The 17,418-nt window shown below is 35.7% G+C and overlaps 1 protein-coding gene across 3 annotated transcripts in view; it reads left to right on the top strand.

Annotated features, from left to right (window-relative positions):
- Nucleotides 1-17,418, top strand: part of LOC102801849 (Golgi apparatus protein 1-like) — a 171,349-nt gene that overhangs the window by 93,348 nt on the left and 60,583 nt on the right. For all 3 annotated transcript variants that reach the window (XM_085499987.1, XM_085499986.1, XM_085499985.1), the window contains exons 8-12: nt 2,152-2,273; nt 8,189-8,290; nt 13,171-13,345; nt 15,738-15,875; nt 16,870-17,019. In XM_085499987.1, the coding sequence (XP_085356113.1) occupies nt 2,152-2,273; nt 8,189-8,290; nt 13,171-13,345; nt 15,738-15,875; nt 16,870-17,019 (687 nt within the window). The remainder of the gene's footprint in view (nt 1-2,151; nt 2,274-8,188; nt 8,291-13,170; nt 13,346-15,737; nt 15,876-16,869; nt 17,020-17,418) is intronic.

Below are 17,418 nucleotides of genomic sequence, written 5' to 3'. Positions count from 1 at the left end.
TCATGGGGACATAGTTTTCAAGTAAATTGTTATCCGGTCGTTTCGAAATATCCACAACTCGGGGGGGGGGGGATGTCCCTGTGTCGATCAATTTATTCATTATATAATAGTAGGTTGCCTATGATTATATTCGTATTTTTATGTTGTGAGCATTAAACTTTTAGTTGTAATGAAGATTTGCATAATTAGTTAATTTTTTGCTGTTCTATGGCTGTTGCACTGATGTCTAAAAACCACTCATTGGATTTCAATGAAACTTTTCAAGAGTACATTGTACCTGTCACATTTCAATGAACCTAGGACTATACACCATATTAGTTTTTGGTAAATATTTATGCTTCATAATCACCTAATTAACATAATTAATTAATACTGTATATCTCAAGTATTGATCATCACATTTGAATAAAACTTGGTACATAAATGGTCTAGGACAATAGACAGCCTGATTATTTTTGGGTTAAAATCTGTTCATATTAATTCTCTAATTAGCATAATAATTAATATTTTTTTGGTTCTAATCACATTTCAATGAAACTTGGTACATTGTGCAGACCTTATTAGTTTTACACTTAAATCTGTTTGTTACCTTATTTGCATAATTAATTTTCTGCGTTTCCATCAACATCTCAAGTTCAAGTAATTTTGAATTAATTTTTAATGTGTCTCCAATACTCTCAGCACACAGGAGTTCTTTCTAAGCTTTCTTTGATTCTTCTAATAATTCGGCCACTTTCAAAAACAAATATTTTTACATGGTCGAAATGCAAGAAGAATACAAAACTACTGTGATTGCACAGCGATACCTGTAGGGCCATTGTCAATTAGTTTGCCTGATCAACACAGTGTTATACATAGGACTGATATTGAATCACGGAGAGTAAAATCTTGTGATACTAATCTCTAGAACCAACTCAGATTGGTACATATGTCTTATGAACCCACATGTGTATATCTTTGACTATACTCATTTTAAACTTTTTTTTTTTTTTACAGTGGTGCTGTGAACTGCTTCAATTTCGCAAGGCAATTTTTTCTGGGTTCCTACAACATGGAGTGTCAGGGACCTTATTGAAATGTTGTACACAAATTTCATAAAATCCTGAATATATCTAGAAGTGAAAATTAAATGGTTTACAGTATTTTTTACCCATTAGTAATGATTGAAATGCAGTTATATCACTGCACCAAAAAGACTTCAAACAATTGTTACTTCTCCATTGAAGATTATGAGCAGACCAACCTTTACTTGCTCTGAAAACATAGCTTTTACAATTGTTTAAATTAACAGATGTTGTTCTATGTACAATGAATACATTTTAAATAATAAACCTTACTGTATTAATAACAAATTGTATTTGACAACATGAGAATGATTCTGATGCCCAGTGGCGATGTTGAAACAAACCCAGGTCCTGGTAATATACTAAGACCTGATTAACAAAGAAGTCATGTACATCAAGGTTCACTCAGATTTATGAATGCAGTTTCTTGAGCAAGTATACATGTATGACAAATAGTTTTGTTGCACTTGTGTACTCTGAGATTCTGAACATGGGTCAGTGGAAGTTTTTAGTTGTCAGTACAAAACGAGATTATGGGAAATCACTTTATGATGAGTTGTAACCACAAAGAGTACATATTTATTCACCTGTTTGCAGATGTTCCTTGTACTACTTTATAATCAAATAACGGGGACTGTGACATTTCATGTCTTGTATTTTTCAGATCGGATTCAAAATGACCAACTGGTGGCCATTTTGTTTTAATGAATGCAGTTCTAGTGCAATATCTCTGACATGCTTTGACTGATTATGTTCAAATTTTATATATTTATTATACATCATGACATAGATATGTAGATGTACTCAAAATGGCCGACTTGTGGCCATTTTGTTTTAATTAATGCTGTTCCAGAGCAATATTTTTCAATATGGACAAGTATTTGTTTGACGATCAGATACAAGATGTCAATCATTTTAATGTTAAACAATCATCATATTCAAGCATCATTTTCTGGATGCATACTTCTGACATGTTTATGTCACAACTTTATTACTATAAACAAAACTATATACAATGTATCTTCAATTTGATAACTAACTAGGATTATGCCATGCATTGCTTGTTAATTATTGTTTTATCACATAGGTGGAACGACTTATTAAAGAAACTGATGCCGGTGAAGACTATCGTATTGATACTGCTTTACAAAGGGCATGTCAACCTGTAGTGGATACTGCATGTAAGAAACTACAAGCTGGAGATGCAGCGTAAGTTGTGCTGGTTACTGCAGTCCTATTCCAATCAGAAATATTTGTAAAATAATCATTTATGTTTTATTATCTTGCCTAATTGATTATTATTAGATGAAGCGAAAGGTACATAAGTGAATAAAGTTAGTCCTTGTTGTTGTTTTTGGTGTAATTATTTTTGTGTGATTACAATACCAGTTGTACAGTTTTTATTTCATTTTATGGTGAAACTTTCCTTAAAATGACATGTAGTTGAAAGCAGGAGTAGTTCATATTAATCATTGTCAGTCTGCATTCGTTGACATCAACTCTAATTTTTAGCTCCTGTGAAACGGAGCTTATGTGGTACAAGTGTCTGTGACTCTGTGACTGATAACTCAAGATCTACAATTTCAATTCAAATGAAATTTGGCACACAGCTAATATATGATGAGTAGATGTTGTGATTAGATTTTGGTGCAATTCCATGCATATTAATTAGTCAATTATTGCATTAATTAATTTATAACTTAGAGTCATTGAAGTTTCTTAACAAATATTTGACTAGGGTGAGTAGCCTAATTTGCATATTGCAATAACGTTTTCTGTCGCAAAAAAAAAAATATTTCATTGGAAGGTCTGTAAATTTGCGAATTTTAGTATATAATGATTTATTATATCATGATGAATGTAATTTGAGCAGATACAGCGACTAAAAACATCGAATGTATGCGAGTATGCACAGTTACAAGAGTGATGCGACCATTTTTTCAGTTTGACGAAAAAGCAGTACCCTTTCCGATTTTCATGAACGCAAGTTCAATTTCACTTTGTGCGTCATATTCATCAGTAGACAAAATCGAAGACAGATGCCATACAACTTTCTGCCAATCTTGATTCGTAAATTGCTGGTTACATGTACAGTGTTCTCCTCGGGTCTGCGTCGCTTAGACAATAGCCGCATAACTTTTGTTTCGCCCACGATTCTGCAGTGTTCTCATCAGGTCTTTTAAGGGTATCGTGTCTGATACTGTTCTTTCTTTCCATGATACTGTTTCCCTCAAGCTGGGCCGTTTCCAGGCCATTGTTTTGCAATGATGAATCAGAACAGAACAATTCGTGTGAACTGATCGATCCTAACTTATTATCTGGATACTCGTATTCACCTGCGGATACTTCGGCCTACTTTCAAGTATGAATATAGAAGGAAATCAACGATTTTTTTTTCAGTATCGTTCCAGACTTTGCAAGAAATTTATATAATAATCACAATGATCACTACTATTGGGTTCAAAAATTATTTATGATCATTCAAAATATAGTGGGCATGGCTGTCGGTTCAACCCAGTACTGACCTTCACCGCTATTGCGACGCCACGAGCAGAGAGATGGAAAGCTGAATCCCTGCATCTACACTTAATCCATGTATAAGGCAGACACCCGACAGCAACACCAAGGAAGTTTGTCAGTTTTATTCAAGATATAAATTTTCTATTTTACGCATTAGAGCTACACAACGTGACTGAAAGCACTTTCAATGTGATCTAATTTGTAAACAATCTCTTTGCACATGATTCCCAGTGTCTTCTCCTCGAGCAGACAGTAATGTTTCACATTTGTTTTCGCATGGTTTCCATTTTACTCAAATAAAACAAAGCAGTTGATTCCTATTTTACTTAGTGTTTACTCTGATATTTTTAAACAAAAATGCACTCATTAAACAAATAGTAAATATGCAAGTTTTTGACTCCCATGTGCGAAGCACAAAATGGGAGTCTTTGCAGTTAGTGTGTCTGTATGTGTGTATGTGTGTATGTGTGTATGTGTGTGTGTATGTGTGTCCGACTGTTCCACTGCTATCTCAAGAACCATACATCGGTTTTTGATGAAACTTGGTGCATAGATGCTCTGGGCCAATGCGCAGATTTGATTAGGTTTTGGTAAAAATCCATGCTCGTTAATTACCTAATTTGCATGATAATTAGCTAATTTTTAGCTGTTCTATGACTGTTCCACTGATATCTAAAGAACCACTCATTGGATTTTGATGAAACTTGGTACATAGATGCTCTGAACATATGCGCAGATTTGATTAATTTTTGGTAAAAATCCGTGCATATTAATTACCTAATTTGCATGATAATTAGCTATTTTTTAGTGGTTCCATGACTGTTCCACTGATATCTAAACAACCACTCATTGGATTTTGATGAAACTTGGTACATAGATGCTCTGAACTAATGCTAGGTTTTGATTAGTTTTTGGTAATAATCCGTGGATACTAATTACCTAATTTGCATAATGATTAGTCAATTTTCGGTTTTTCCACTGATATCTCAAGTACTAATCATCACATTTCAATGAAACTTGGTACATAGATGTCATACGACACTGCACAGACCTGATAGTTTTTATGGTAATATCAGTACATATTAATTACCTAATTTGCATAATTAATTAATTTTCAGCATTTGATATAAGTAGTTAGCATTACATTTCAATGAAACTTGGTACTTACATACTCAAGGACTATGCAGAGATTGATTGTTTTCGATAAATATTTGTGCATATTAATCACCTAATTTGCATAATTAGTTAATTTTCAGCTTTTCCACGGGTATCTCAAGTACTAATCATCGCATTTCAATGAAACTTGGTACATAGATCCTTTAGGACTATGCAGAGACCTGATTAGTTTTAGGGTAAATAATTGTGCATATTAATTACCTAATTTGCATAATTAATTTTCAGCTTTTCTACTGATATCTAAAGTACTAATCATCATATTTCAATGAATCTAGAATTATGCAGACCCAATTAGTTTCCGGTAAATATTTGTGCATATTAATCACCTAATTTGCATAATTAATCAACTTTCACACTGATATCTCAGGTACTATACATCACATATCAATGAATGTACATGGATGCTGTAGGACAATAGACAGACCTGAATAATTGTGGGTTAAAATCTGTACATATTAATTACCTAATTTGCATAATTAACCAATTTTAATCTTTCACACTGATATCTAAAGTACCGTAAAAACTCCAAAATTTCGACCGGTTTTAAATAATTTGTGTTAGAAATGTGACGTGTTTTTAGAGTCAAAATTAAGGTGCATTTTCGGACGGTCGAATTTTTCAGAATAGAAATCAGCAAAAAAAAATGGGGATGATAGACAGTGTGCTTCATTAGTTTTTAAAAAATGCAATGTCCGTCAATTGACGTAAACTTCCTCATGTTTCATGGTAAAAGCAAAGGTCGTGGCCGAGTTGTAACTCAAAATCTAAACAAAGTCATCAATCAGTGAGTATTATGACAAGCAAAACAAAACATTAAGACGCGGAGAAGAGGTCAGCACAAAACTAATAGGTCAAAAGACAAAGCTGTCTCGCACTGCCTAGGAAAACTTGCGAATGTTCGAAGTACAGGTACCCATTGGACAAAAGATACATGGAAGTTTAGCAAACGATCTCCCCGACCCAGTGCAATGTATCCGGTTAGAATCAAAGCTCACGTGTCCCTTATTTGAGCACCGTACCGGTGATTTGAGGGACCAAATTCTGCCGTAAATTCGCCCTTGGATTAAAAAATATAATGGGATTTAAGAAAATAAAATGGGACTTTTAAGGTGTATTTTGGCGTCATTTTTCGGACATTTCAATCAATCCTGCCGGCTAAAATAGAGTCTAAGTTTTACCGTAGTCATTGACGTCTGTCTATTCAAGAGTACACGTGTATGATTTTTATCGTGACTAGCGTGAGCGGGTAAGCTTCCTTTCGAGAATGAGCTGTTATCACTGTGAACAATGTTAAATTATTCTTCAGATGACCAGTTTATTTTTTAAAAACAACTAATTTTTTTATTTAAAAAAAATCATGCCGTTTTCGCATCATCCAGCTTTTTGATTGGTTAATTAGCGATTTGACCTATTTGACCTAAGAGAACATGGCGGATATCCTACAGCATCAAACGTTTATACGAGACCGGAATCATTCGCTTACGATGAAACTAAGTTGACTTTTATTTGTATTTCATAACCATTCAACAAATTTATTTTGTGTACATTATTATAATCACTACTGAGTACAGTAATAATCAACAATTCAGAAACGCAGCATGCCGAGATTTTTGTGTTCGTTTTTATTTGAAACTTCGTTTATTTAGAATATATTTTCGTTACCAATAAAATAAAAATCTCTCAGTCAATCAGAAACCCGGATTCATGCCTTTGAGGAAGGTCCCGTTTGAACGCTCACATCGGTTTTTTTTTCGTTTGGGGGAAAACTAAAACTGGTCGCAATTTTCGAATAAGAATGAGTCGGCAATTTTTAGTGGAGTCGAAAATTTGGAGGTAAATAAAACACCGAAACCCGGCAAATAAATAGGCGGTCAAATTTTTAGAGGGGTCGAAATTTTGGAGTTTTCACGGTGCTAATTATTCCATTTCAATGAAACTTAGTACAAAGATGCTCTAGGACAATGTACAAACCTAATTAGTTTGGGGTAAAAATCTGTTCATATTAATTCCCTAATAAGCATAATAATTCATAATTTTTTGGTTCTAATCACATTTCAATTAAACTTGGAGACATAGATTTTCTGTTACATTGCGCAGACCTCATTAGTTTTACACTCAAATCTGGTCATATTAATTTTCTGATTTGCATAATTAGTTTTCAGCTAAGTAATTTCGAATTATATTTAATGTGTCTCCAATACTCTCAGCACATGGGAGTTCTTTCTAAGCTTTCTTTGATTTGTTTTTGCCGAACGAGGACAAGGAAGACAAAATGACGGTAGTTTTGTGTAGGGTCGATCGCGATCTTCAGTTTGTATCAAAAGCATGTCTCGCAAATGAAATTTTTTTTTTTTGAGCGATAATTTGATAGCAATTAAACAAATTTCAATCGTTGGCGTATGTAAGGGCTGAATCACTTTCAAGGGCTCAAAGTCCGAACAAACATTAAACTACGATGTTTCTATTTATCTGTTCTAGGTATGTTGTACAGACTTTTTAGTTGTACTATTTTGATGATTTAATTTCAAGAATCTGTCAAGGAAACAATCTGTTGTTACTTTACATGTTCACGTAGGTTTAATTTAGCAGATTTTACATGTCAGCGAAAATAGCGAAATTTGCCCATTGGTCAGGAAGATATATCCTGATTTGCTACACTGAGGTTAATTGTGGTTTTTACTACTCCATCGCTAATGACACTAATTACCAAGAATTAAAAAAAAAAAGTGAAATTAAGTCGCATTGGGGAAAAAAACCATAAGAAAATCAAAGCAAAAATTATTCAACTGCAGACGAGACAAACCCTGACCTCTAGAAATACCTCATTCATAGAGTGCCTCATTTGTGCCCTTTGATCAAATTTTATTGATGGATTGACCTACATGCAATTACATTCACTTATTAGGCAAAGCCTATACCTTTATAATACATGCTCTGATCACATTTGAGCTATTTACAGTTAAACTTTGATTGACTTTCTTGAAAATGGCTTTTCTGCTTGCTTTGATACTTATAGATAGTATATATGTACCTTGGGTGGACCTCTCCCTCACTTCTGATTCAAATGTACAGATTTCTCACTCCCGATTCAAATGTACAGATTTCTCACTCCCGATTCAAATGTACAGATTTCTCACTCCCGATTCAAATGTACAGATTTCTCACTCCTGATTCAAATGTACAGATTTCTCACTCCTGATTCAAATGTACAGATTTCTAACTCCTGATTCAAATGTACAGATTTCTCACTTCTGATTCAAATGTACAGATTTCTCACTTCTGATTCAAATGTACCAATTTCTCATTTCTGATTCAAATATGCAAATACAATAGATGCATACTGCACCACACAATGCACTTTTAGGATTGTACTCAATATTATCCATATTGTCAAGAGTACATTATGATACATTAATTGTTTATTGCAGTGTCTTGTCTTGTTTGATGGAACATCTTTATACATCTGCTATGGTGCCTGACTGTCAAAAACAACTACTTGAATTACAGTATTTTGTATCAAGGGATTTCAGGTAAGCACATTTACCAATACTTTCACTTGTACTTTCAAAACAAGCACCCAGGGTACTCGGCTCCAAAAATCATGTGTTTTAGTGGAGGTGCTTACCTTGAAAAGATGTGTAAATGACAATTTTACTTCACTACAGTACAGTACAGTTCTCGCGAAAGCTTTGGCTTTTGTGGCATCATTGTCGCCTATGCATGGTTTCATTGTCGCCTCTGCATGGCTTCATTGTCGCCTCAGCATGGCTTCATTGTCGCCTCAGCATCGCATCATTGTGGCATCAGCTTCGCGTCATTGAAAATTGAAGCTGTGTTCGCCTCGCTTATTTTGTGGCATCATCCTGGCCTCAGCTTCAAAGTGTTGGGACATGAGTATGATCTCATTATTTTCACACAGAAAGGCAGTAGAGAAAATCACGTGTACAGAAGTTTGATATGTAATTGATTTGAAATTCAAGGCGGTAAGGGGAATAAAATAATTTGACCAAGAGTAAAATGACATTTAAAAAAAATATCTTGTTTAATTATTTAATGTTGTGAGTATTGGGTACCAAGAACTTTGTGTTTACATTGCAATCTGCAAGGTGACAAGTGTCATATTGACTGCAAGGAAAATCGTGATAAATTTAAATCACACGATGCAATCGTCGTTCGGATACAACACAGTTTGCTATACGAAATGAAACTGTTCTTGTTATAAAATTACCTTATTTTCGTTCATTTTATTTGCTGGTAAGAGAACAGATTCAGATTCCTCATTTCGGTGGTATTTTTCTGTGTTTCGTTTAGTTTTAGCCGAGTCTGATCCCATGCCCTGACTACTAATACGTGCAAAACACACGTACACCACCTAGTGCGTTGGCGTTGTCGCCGGTCATCTTGATACAAAGTTCCAAAACAAGTGCGTACATTTCTAACTATGATTGGATGGTTGTGGTGGCGTCGGTCTGGTAAAATTTTACATCCAATTTTCCTGAGCTTGATCTATACATACTTTAAAAGTATTCTCACAAAAAAATATTTTCGAGTAAAAACGAGCCACATGCCCTGTACAAAATAGAATAGCACTTGACATGCAGAAATAATTTATTGGGCTTCAGAAAAAAAACGTGTCCATTTAGTTGTAGCCGTAAATATTTAGTGACCAGTTGATGAACAATTTGAAACTCAATGATACACACGGAAGTCCTTCGATACTGAATATCATCGACCCCCAATCTGGTTTACCTTATTTTCCAACTTGCAAAACTGATTTGTATCTCAGCCCAGTTTTTTAGCTCCGCTGTCGACTTTGTCGAGCGGAGCTTATCATATGAGTGATTGTCCGTCGTCGTCGTCGTCCGTGTCAATGTTTTACTTTTTCGACTTCTTCTTGAAAACTACAAGCCTGAATGCTTTCATACTTGGTGTATATGTACCTTGGGTAGACCTCTCTCAGATTTATTCATTTCATGATCATATCTTCAATTCTCTAATTTTGGTGAATATTTTTGTCATTTTTGGTAAAAAGTGATATTTTCGACTTCTTGTTAAAAACCGCAAGTCCAATTGCTTTGATATTACATATATAGGTACTACACGTGTATCTCTCTCAGATTTGTTCATTTTGTAATGATATCTTCATTTCTCTAATTTTGGTGAATATTTTTTACATTTTTGGTAAAAAGTGATATTTTCGACTTCTTGTTAAAAACACCGCAAGTCCAATTGCTTTGATATTACATATATAGGTATTACATGTGGACCTCTCTCAGATTTGTTCATTTCATAATATCTTCAATTCTCTAATTTTGGTGAATATTTTTGTAATTTTTGGTAAAAAGTGATATTTTCGACTTCTTGTTAAAAACCAATAGTTCAATTGCTTTGATATTACATATATAGGTACTACATGTGGACCTCTCTCAGATTTGTTCATTTTGTAATGATATCTTTAATTCTCTAATTTTGGTGATTATTTTTGTCATTTTTGGTACTACATGTGGACCTCGCTCAGATTTGTTCATTTTCTAATGATATATTCTGTTCTTTAATTGCCATGTGCATTGCTAACAGCGGAGCTATCTCAGCCGACAGACTGCTTGTCTTTTCTTTTTATGAACTGAGGTCAAATCCCAGCCGTTTGTCAAAATATCCACTCAGGTGTTTTTCAGTGAATAATTGTGAAGCCTGTCACAGCACAAAAAACTATGTGAATCGACGCCGGAGATTGGAGGTACGACGACCCTTAAATTAGCGTCAAATATGCTTTGTTACAACATCATTGATTGGCTGAGAGACACCTGATCGGAGCACGACCTGGGTCACAGAACCATATTTGTCCGTATTATCAACGGGACTTTGCAAGAGAACCACATCCACACTTTCAACCATTTTTAGCGCGGAAGATGCCAACAAATGTCGAAAAACTCGTGAATTTTATGGATTTGAATAAAATAAAGCTAGCGATTGGTAAGACTGGTTAATAATATATCCCCCAATGCTCTTCAATGAGAAATGGATAATTGAAGTTCCATCGATTTCAAGGCGACTGTTTCACCGCGACAACTCTACGCTGTGTTGTAATTTCGCGAGGTAAAAAAAAAAAATAGTACTTGTTACGGGACATGATCCCCATGAATTACGATAAATAAATGCTGATTGTGTTGAGTGACGGACGATGGGGCCGATGGAGAAACCAACGCGGATCGATATTCCAAACAAATTATTGGGACACTGTCGGTAGACATTTCAAACAAATGAAATTATTAACGAAAGACGAGATTTTTCCAGATATTTACGAACATACTGTCATACCAAATATATGCAAAATTGACAAATACACAGAGATATTAGGTTTTATTAGTCCCCGTTTGGACGAAGTCTGAAAACGGGGACTTATAATTCGGTCTCCGTCCGTCTGTGCGTCCGTCCGGAGTCATATCTCAGAATCCCTTGGACCGATTCTGTTCATTCTTTGCATGTGCCTAGTACTTTATGTGGGACATATGCACATGCAGTGGTTTAGCGATTCGATTCAAAATGGCCGACTGGCAGCCATCTTGTTTTTTGAAAATGTTGTATTTTGGACATGCTTTGTCAGTTTTCATTCAAACTTGGTACATAGATTATACATGTTAGGATACATGTCCATGATGATTTATTTCACAATTGGATCAAAGATGGCCGACTGGCAGCCATCTTATTTTTTGAAAATGTCGTATTTTGGACATGCTTTGTCAGTTTTCATTCAAATTTAGTACATAGATCATACATGTTAGGATACATGTCCCGACTGTCCATGAGTTCCTGAATCTGTCCGTCCGTCCGACCGTGTGTCCGTCTGTCCGTGTGTCAGTCTATCCAACGTCATATTTCAGAATCCTGTGGATCGATTCTGTTCATTCTTTGCATGTGCCTAGTACCTTATGTGGGACATATGCACATGCAGTGGTTTAGCGATTCAATTCAAAATGGCCGACTGGCAGCCATCTTGTTTTTTGAAAATGTTGTATTTTGGACATGCTTTGTCAGTTGTCATTCAAACTTGGTACATAGATTATACATGTTAGGATACATGTTCATGACGATTTATTTTGCAATTGGATCAAAGATGGTCGATTGGCAGGCATCTTGTTTTTGTTTTTTTATGCAGTATCTTGAACGTGCTCTGTCAGTTTTCATTCAAATTTGGCACATACATGTACTTTATACATGTTAGGATGCATGTCCATGACAATTCGTTTCAAAATCTGGTCAAGGATGGCTGATTGACAGCCATCTGACTTTTTGGCCTTACTACTATATTTCCACAATTTATGTACCATTTTCATTCGTATTTGGCACACACATCATACATATCAGTGTGTTTCATAATCAGATCAAAGATGGCTGAATAACGACTGTTTTTATTTTGGCCATATTACTATGACACGAAACACGTGTTTTGATGTAAATAAACAATCTGTTGTATACGCCACTTGGAACTCAAGTTTCAAGGACATGCTCGCGACAACCCCTCCGCTTTAATATGACGAGCACAAAGGGAACTTAACGGGGACTGTGTCATTTTCAATGACTTGTTTTAGCCTTAGAAATATTTTCTTTCACTCAGTCCATGCCTGAGACTTCTATTTAGCTTCATGGTCCTTCGACTTGTCTTCTCCTTGGGGGGAAATAACAATAATTATACAAATCGTAAACTCAACACAGTCAGGAAAAGAAACCCAGACAACCATGTCGTACTTCTGTTGAAATACATTTTGTAGCAGTGCGTCATGTCAGAATAAGTTGTTTAAAATAATATAGTCAATCTTGGCCAAATCTAGGTCAAAGGGTCAGATTGTGTGCATATAATTATAGATAGTTAAAACAAAAAGTATTTGGACTTTTGACGGTTGTTCAACATCTATGCACGGTTATTAAACTAGTACTAAACTAGTAACCGTGATCTACGAAAACCAGAAAATTGTTAGTAGTCCGAATTTTTGCACAGTCGAAAATAAAGCGGAAGCGGGCGAGAGGTTGGGTGAAATGAGTTCTGTACTTCTTTGTTTGATGAAGCGATGCTGATGCCACATTGTCGACATATTGACGCCAAAGTGAAGCGAAGCGATAACTGCCTAACTTTTTAATGTCGCGACATTGATGCGATGCTGAAGCCATAACAATGCCATAATGATGCGATGCTGAAGTGAAGTGAAGTGAAGCAAAAGCTTTCGCGAGAACTGTACTGTATGTGACAGATTGTGGGTTATTGTGGGTATCTAGGTTGCATTTGAGAGCTTATATAACGTGTTCTCTAGCTCACAAATGCCCTGTGTGGTGATTCTTCTCATTAATGGTATATTTCTCTGCAAGTTAAATAAAACGTGGTAGGCATTTTTAATACATCTTGACACCTTTGTAGGTTGGATCCTAGGCTTTATAAGATGTGTAACAATGATGCTGTTACTTTATGTCATGCTCCTGATGACTGGGCTAATGCTGATGCTGGTGTGAGTGAAGAAGACGACTCACTCGGACCTGGAGTCATTTTTGCTTGTTTACATCGTTATTTACACCCTTCACCTGGTGAACAAAAGGTATGTTAACTTAGGGGAGAGTAGGAAATCAAACGGGAGGTTCACCGCGGTAATCACAGTGGCTCTACGCGGTACATCGGGGAGAGCCGCGGACTGCTTATAATTAGGGGTCTCTACCGCGGTGGCCACCGGTTCCGGTTGCAACCGCGGTCGTAGGAAAGGTGTGAAATGCGTACTTAACAGTTTCCTTTGTGATTCCATGAGTCTTTGTTTCAAATAGCTGTTTTTAAATCGAGCAGGTTACGAGCATTGTTGGCATGGAAATACTAAGCATATGGTAATATCATCGACACACATATTTTATTAATATAAAAATCCATTAGTCCAATGCTGTATACGAATTGTTGCTGCGTGAAACAGTGTTGTATTTTATGCATGTATTTATCACCAATTCCAAGAGTAAAAGTCGTAACTTTCGAAGGTATGAGTATTATGACTCGTCCATACATTTCACTTACGTTTGTTACACTTGAATAAAGTCTACCACATGAAAAGAATGTTACGAAGTTTTAAATAGCCGAGCCTTCCTGATTCGAGCCTCTTGTTGATTTGACAACTGTGGGTATCATTAATGTTTATTCTTTGCCAGTATCGCATTCCAGACAAAAAGTTCAAGATCGGTAAACAAGAAATGGACGAACTAAAATGTCTCCTGTGTTTCACGTGCGACATGATTATTAAAAAAAAACAGAGTTAAGCGGTTATACGTTCTATAAATCTAACCTTGCACACATAAGCTTGTATTGATGTGTTTTTTGGGAGGTCAAAAACAATGTTGCCTTTCAGTTAATTCTTCGCGTTCATGATATTTGTGAGAGTTTATCGATTTTTTGAACAAATGTTAAGTAACTTATCGTTTTGCGTCAAACTGGGTGGCCCGAATTTAAATGTCGGTGTGTGAACTCATTGAGGTCATTGCCATTGCCGCACGTAATTCAAACACGTGGTTATTAGAGTTCAGTCAAAATGTACGTGAATAATGCGATCGAAGTGTACTGCGAGTTTATTATAGAAAAAGTTAACATTACGCATGATATTGTATGTTATTGTATAGTTAATATTACATATTCACTTTATTAGCCCAAAATAATAAAAATAACTTAGTTTGCGTAATTATTATAAAAGCAATACATTGCAAAGTTGAAATATTGCCCGTGCAATACTGTAAACATATTTGCATTATTAGAAAAGCAGCACACTAAATAAACGATGTTGAAATATTCAAAGCCAATACAGAGTTGGATACAGGTTGTGTTATTACAGTACCGCCGGATATATTAACAATTTTACGAAATCGACGCGTGGACCAAGAAAGAAAAGGGTTGCTAAGGTAACGCGCCAGTTTAGTGCGTGACTTGGGGTCAAACTTCGGTCAACACACACTTCATGTCAGCATCGCCGCATAGCAAGTTTCGCAAGGTACTTGAAGTGCCCCAAAATGATGTCGACGATCACTCAATTGTCGCAGCGCATGTTGTACCAAGTCCATGATACACCCTGTTTCGACTTTGGCTTGCTTTTCCTTCTTAGTGCATGTTCTTGTTCACGTAAATTCAACCTCTCACCAATGTATTAAAAAACACTTTGAATTTATACTTATGCGTGATTATATTTGGTCTACGCGAAACATTAATCTTTCTGAACATTTTCTGAGACCATGCATGACATATATTCACAAAATAATGCGATCATATTTTATATTATGTTGATCTCTACGTCTTTCTGGATCGTTTTGTGATTTTATTCCAAGGCTCAGGCAAATAAAATAATGTCAACTATTATAGACTAGTTTTCTAGCTTTCGGCTTTAATTTTTCATTAGAACTTTGTGATCCTTTTAATTTCCCAGTTCTTTGTGTTCATTAATGGTCTTGCAATAAGTGTGAATTGCTGTGCGATCCCACCACGGACGACTGCGGTCAGCCGGCGTCATGGAATCTATGCATAAATTTGCATAAAATGTGGTCGACCGGCGAGCACCCACCACCACCGCTGTAATGACCGCGGTACACCGCCTGTTTGATTTCCTACTCTCCCCTTAAATTAAATTTAGAGTTCTTTCTAAGCTTTCTTTGATTGAAGATTCCTGATTGGGAGCTTATATCGCAGACTTGCCTTGACTGAAGGCATTCAAAGTTTATCTATGCATTCTTGTCACAGATAATAACTTGTATTCATTTCAAGTGTGGATTCAAAGAGCCTACGATTATCTGAAAATGCATGACAAGGCTTGATTTGATAGAGATCTGCCAAATGTTCATGATTGCATTCATATTTGACATATGAACACACACATTGAAAACAAACGGTGACTATGTCATGACTTTTTCTAACAGACATTTTCTTTAAAACTATAAACCCGAATGTGTAAATATTGATATCATATTTTACAGTTGTCTAGACAATGTTCTGCTGAGGTTCATCGTGTTCTAAGACAGAGAGCAGACAATGTTCGATTGAATCCACATATTGAAGCAATGTGCAGAGTTGCCCTTGGAGAGTTCTGCAGTGAGAATGTCAACTCAGGCGAGGTCAGTACAATCAGTGTGTGTAGACACAATGGGAGACTGTCACACAATATACAAAGACAGCAATATTTTCACTTAAAATTGTCATTTTTAGTTCCTGTTTTGGATGCAGTTTGAAAATGGGGGCTTATGGATTGACCCATGTGCGTGCATCCATGTATTTGTGTGTTCATGTGCGTATATGCGTCTGGACAGACCTATATTTTAGACATGTCTGGACCGATTACATTCAAACTTCACACATACATCATACATTATACATAATATTATACATATGCACATGCATCAATACATATGCATATGCATCAATTTGTTCTGATTCAAGATTGCCGAATGGTGATCATTTTTGTACTAAAAAATCCTAAAAATCAAGCATTTCTCTGCTGTTTACAGATGGATTTTGGTACATATATATTGGACATTATGGGAGCATGATGCTCGTCAAGACTGGCAGCCATTTTGTTTTAATTAATGTTGTTCTAGCGCCCTATCTCTGACATGCTTTGACTGATTATGTTCAAAATACATGATCTCATAGATATACAGATATATTGGTATGATGCTCTGATTCAAAATAGCCAAATGATGGCCATTTTTGTGCCAAAACTTTATCAAAAATTGAGCATATCTGGCCTTCCGGAACCAGATCTCTTTATTTTATGGTACATACATTAAACATCATCAGTCAAAATGGCTGACTGATGGCCATTTTGTTTTAATGATTGCAGATCTAGAGCAATATCTCTGACATGTCTTGACTGATGTTCAAAGTTTAGATATTCATATATATACATCATGTCATAGATATACAGATGTATTAGTTTGAAGATCTGATTCAAAATGGCCGACCAGTGGCCATTTTGTATTAGTTAATGCTGTTCCAGAGCAATATATCTTTCATTATGGACACATACTCGTACTATGTTACTATAAACAAAACTATACAACTTACAGGACTGTTCCATACATAGCTTGTTCATTTCTTTAACATTTGCAGGAAATGGATTGTCTTCAGCAAAACTACGAAAAACTTGATGGTAAATGTAAAGCTTTGATTCAGAATTTCACCACTGAAGAATCAGAAGACATCAAGCTAGATAGACTATTAATGAGAGCCTGTGAACCCATGTTGAACCGGTTCTGTAAGGTAAGTGTATTACATTACTTCCTGCTTGCAGATGCATTGTAGGCTGTGGAAGGGTTATAAGGACTACAATTTAGCGACAGTTATAAATTTTCCTCAGTTCAATTGAAAACAATTTCACCATGACTTTCCTATGCTGCCGTGCTCTGTAATTTCTTCCTAAGCGACACTGTGTAACAGGAGTCGCATTTTAAACAGTCCTGGGTGTAATTACAATTAAATTATTCAACCCTATCTATCATATCAAGATGGATAACCTACACTCACTGGTTTCTCCCACCCATTTTCTATTGCTTAGTGAAATAAACATTACTTTTCTAGTTTCATTTGTCACACTAACACCAATAACATCAATATGGACTTGGGAACAAACAGCTGTTGTGCTATTACCTATTTTCTGCT

This window comes from Saccoglossus kowalevskii, chromosome 6, assembly GCF_978046115.1.
Source record: "Saccoglossus kowalevskii chromosome 6, keSacKowa6.1, whole genome shotgun sequence".
Taxonomy (NCBI): domain Eukaryota; kingdom Metazoa; phylum Hemichordata; class Enteropneusta; family Harrimaniidae; genus Saccoglossus; species Saccoglossus kowalevskii.
Note: the sequence above shows the minus strand (reverse complement) of the source record. Positions and strands in the feature narration are given on the sequence as shown.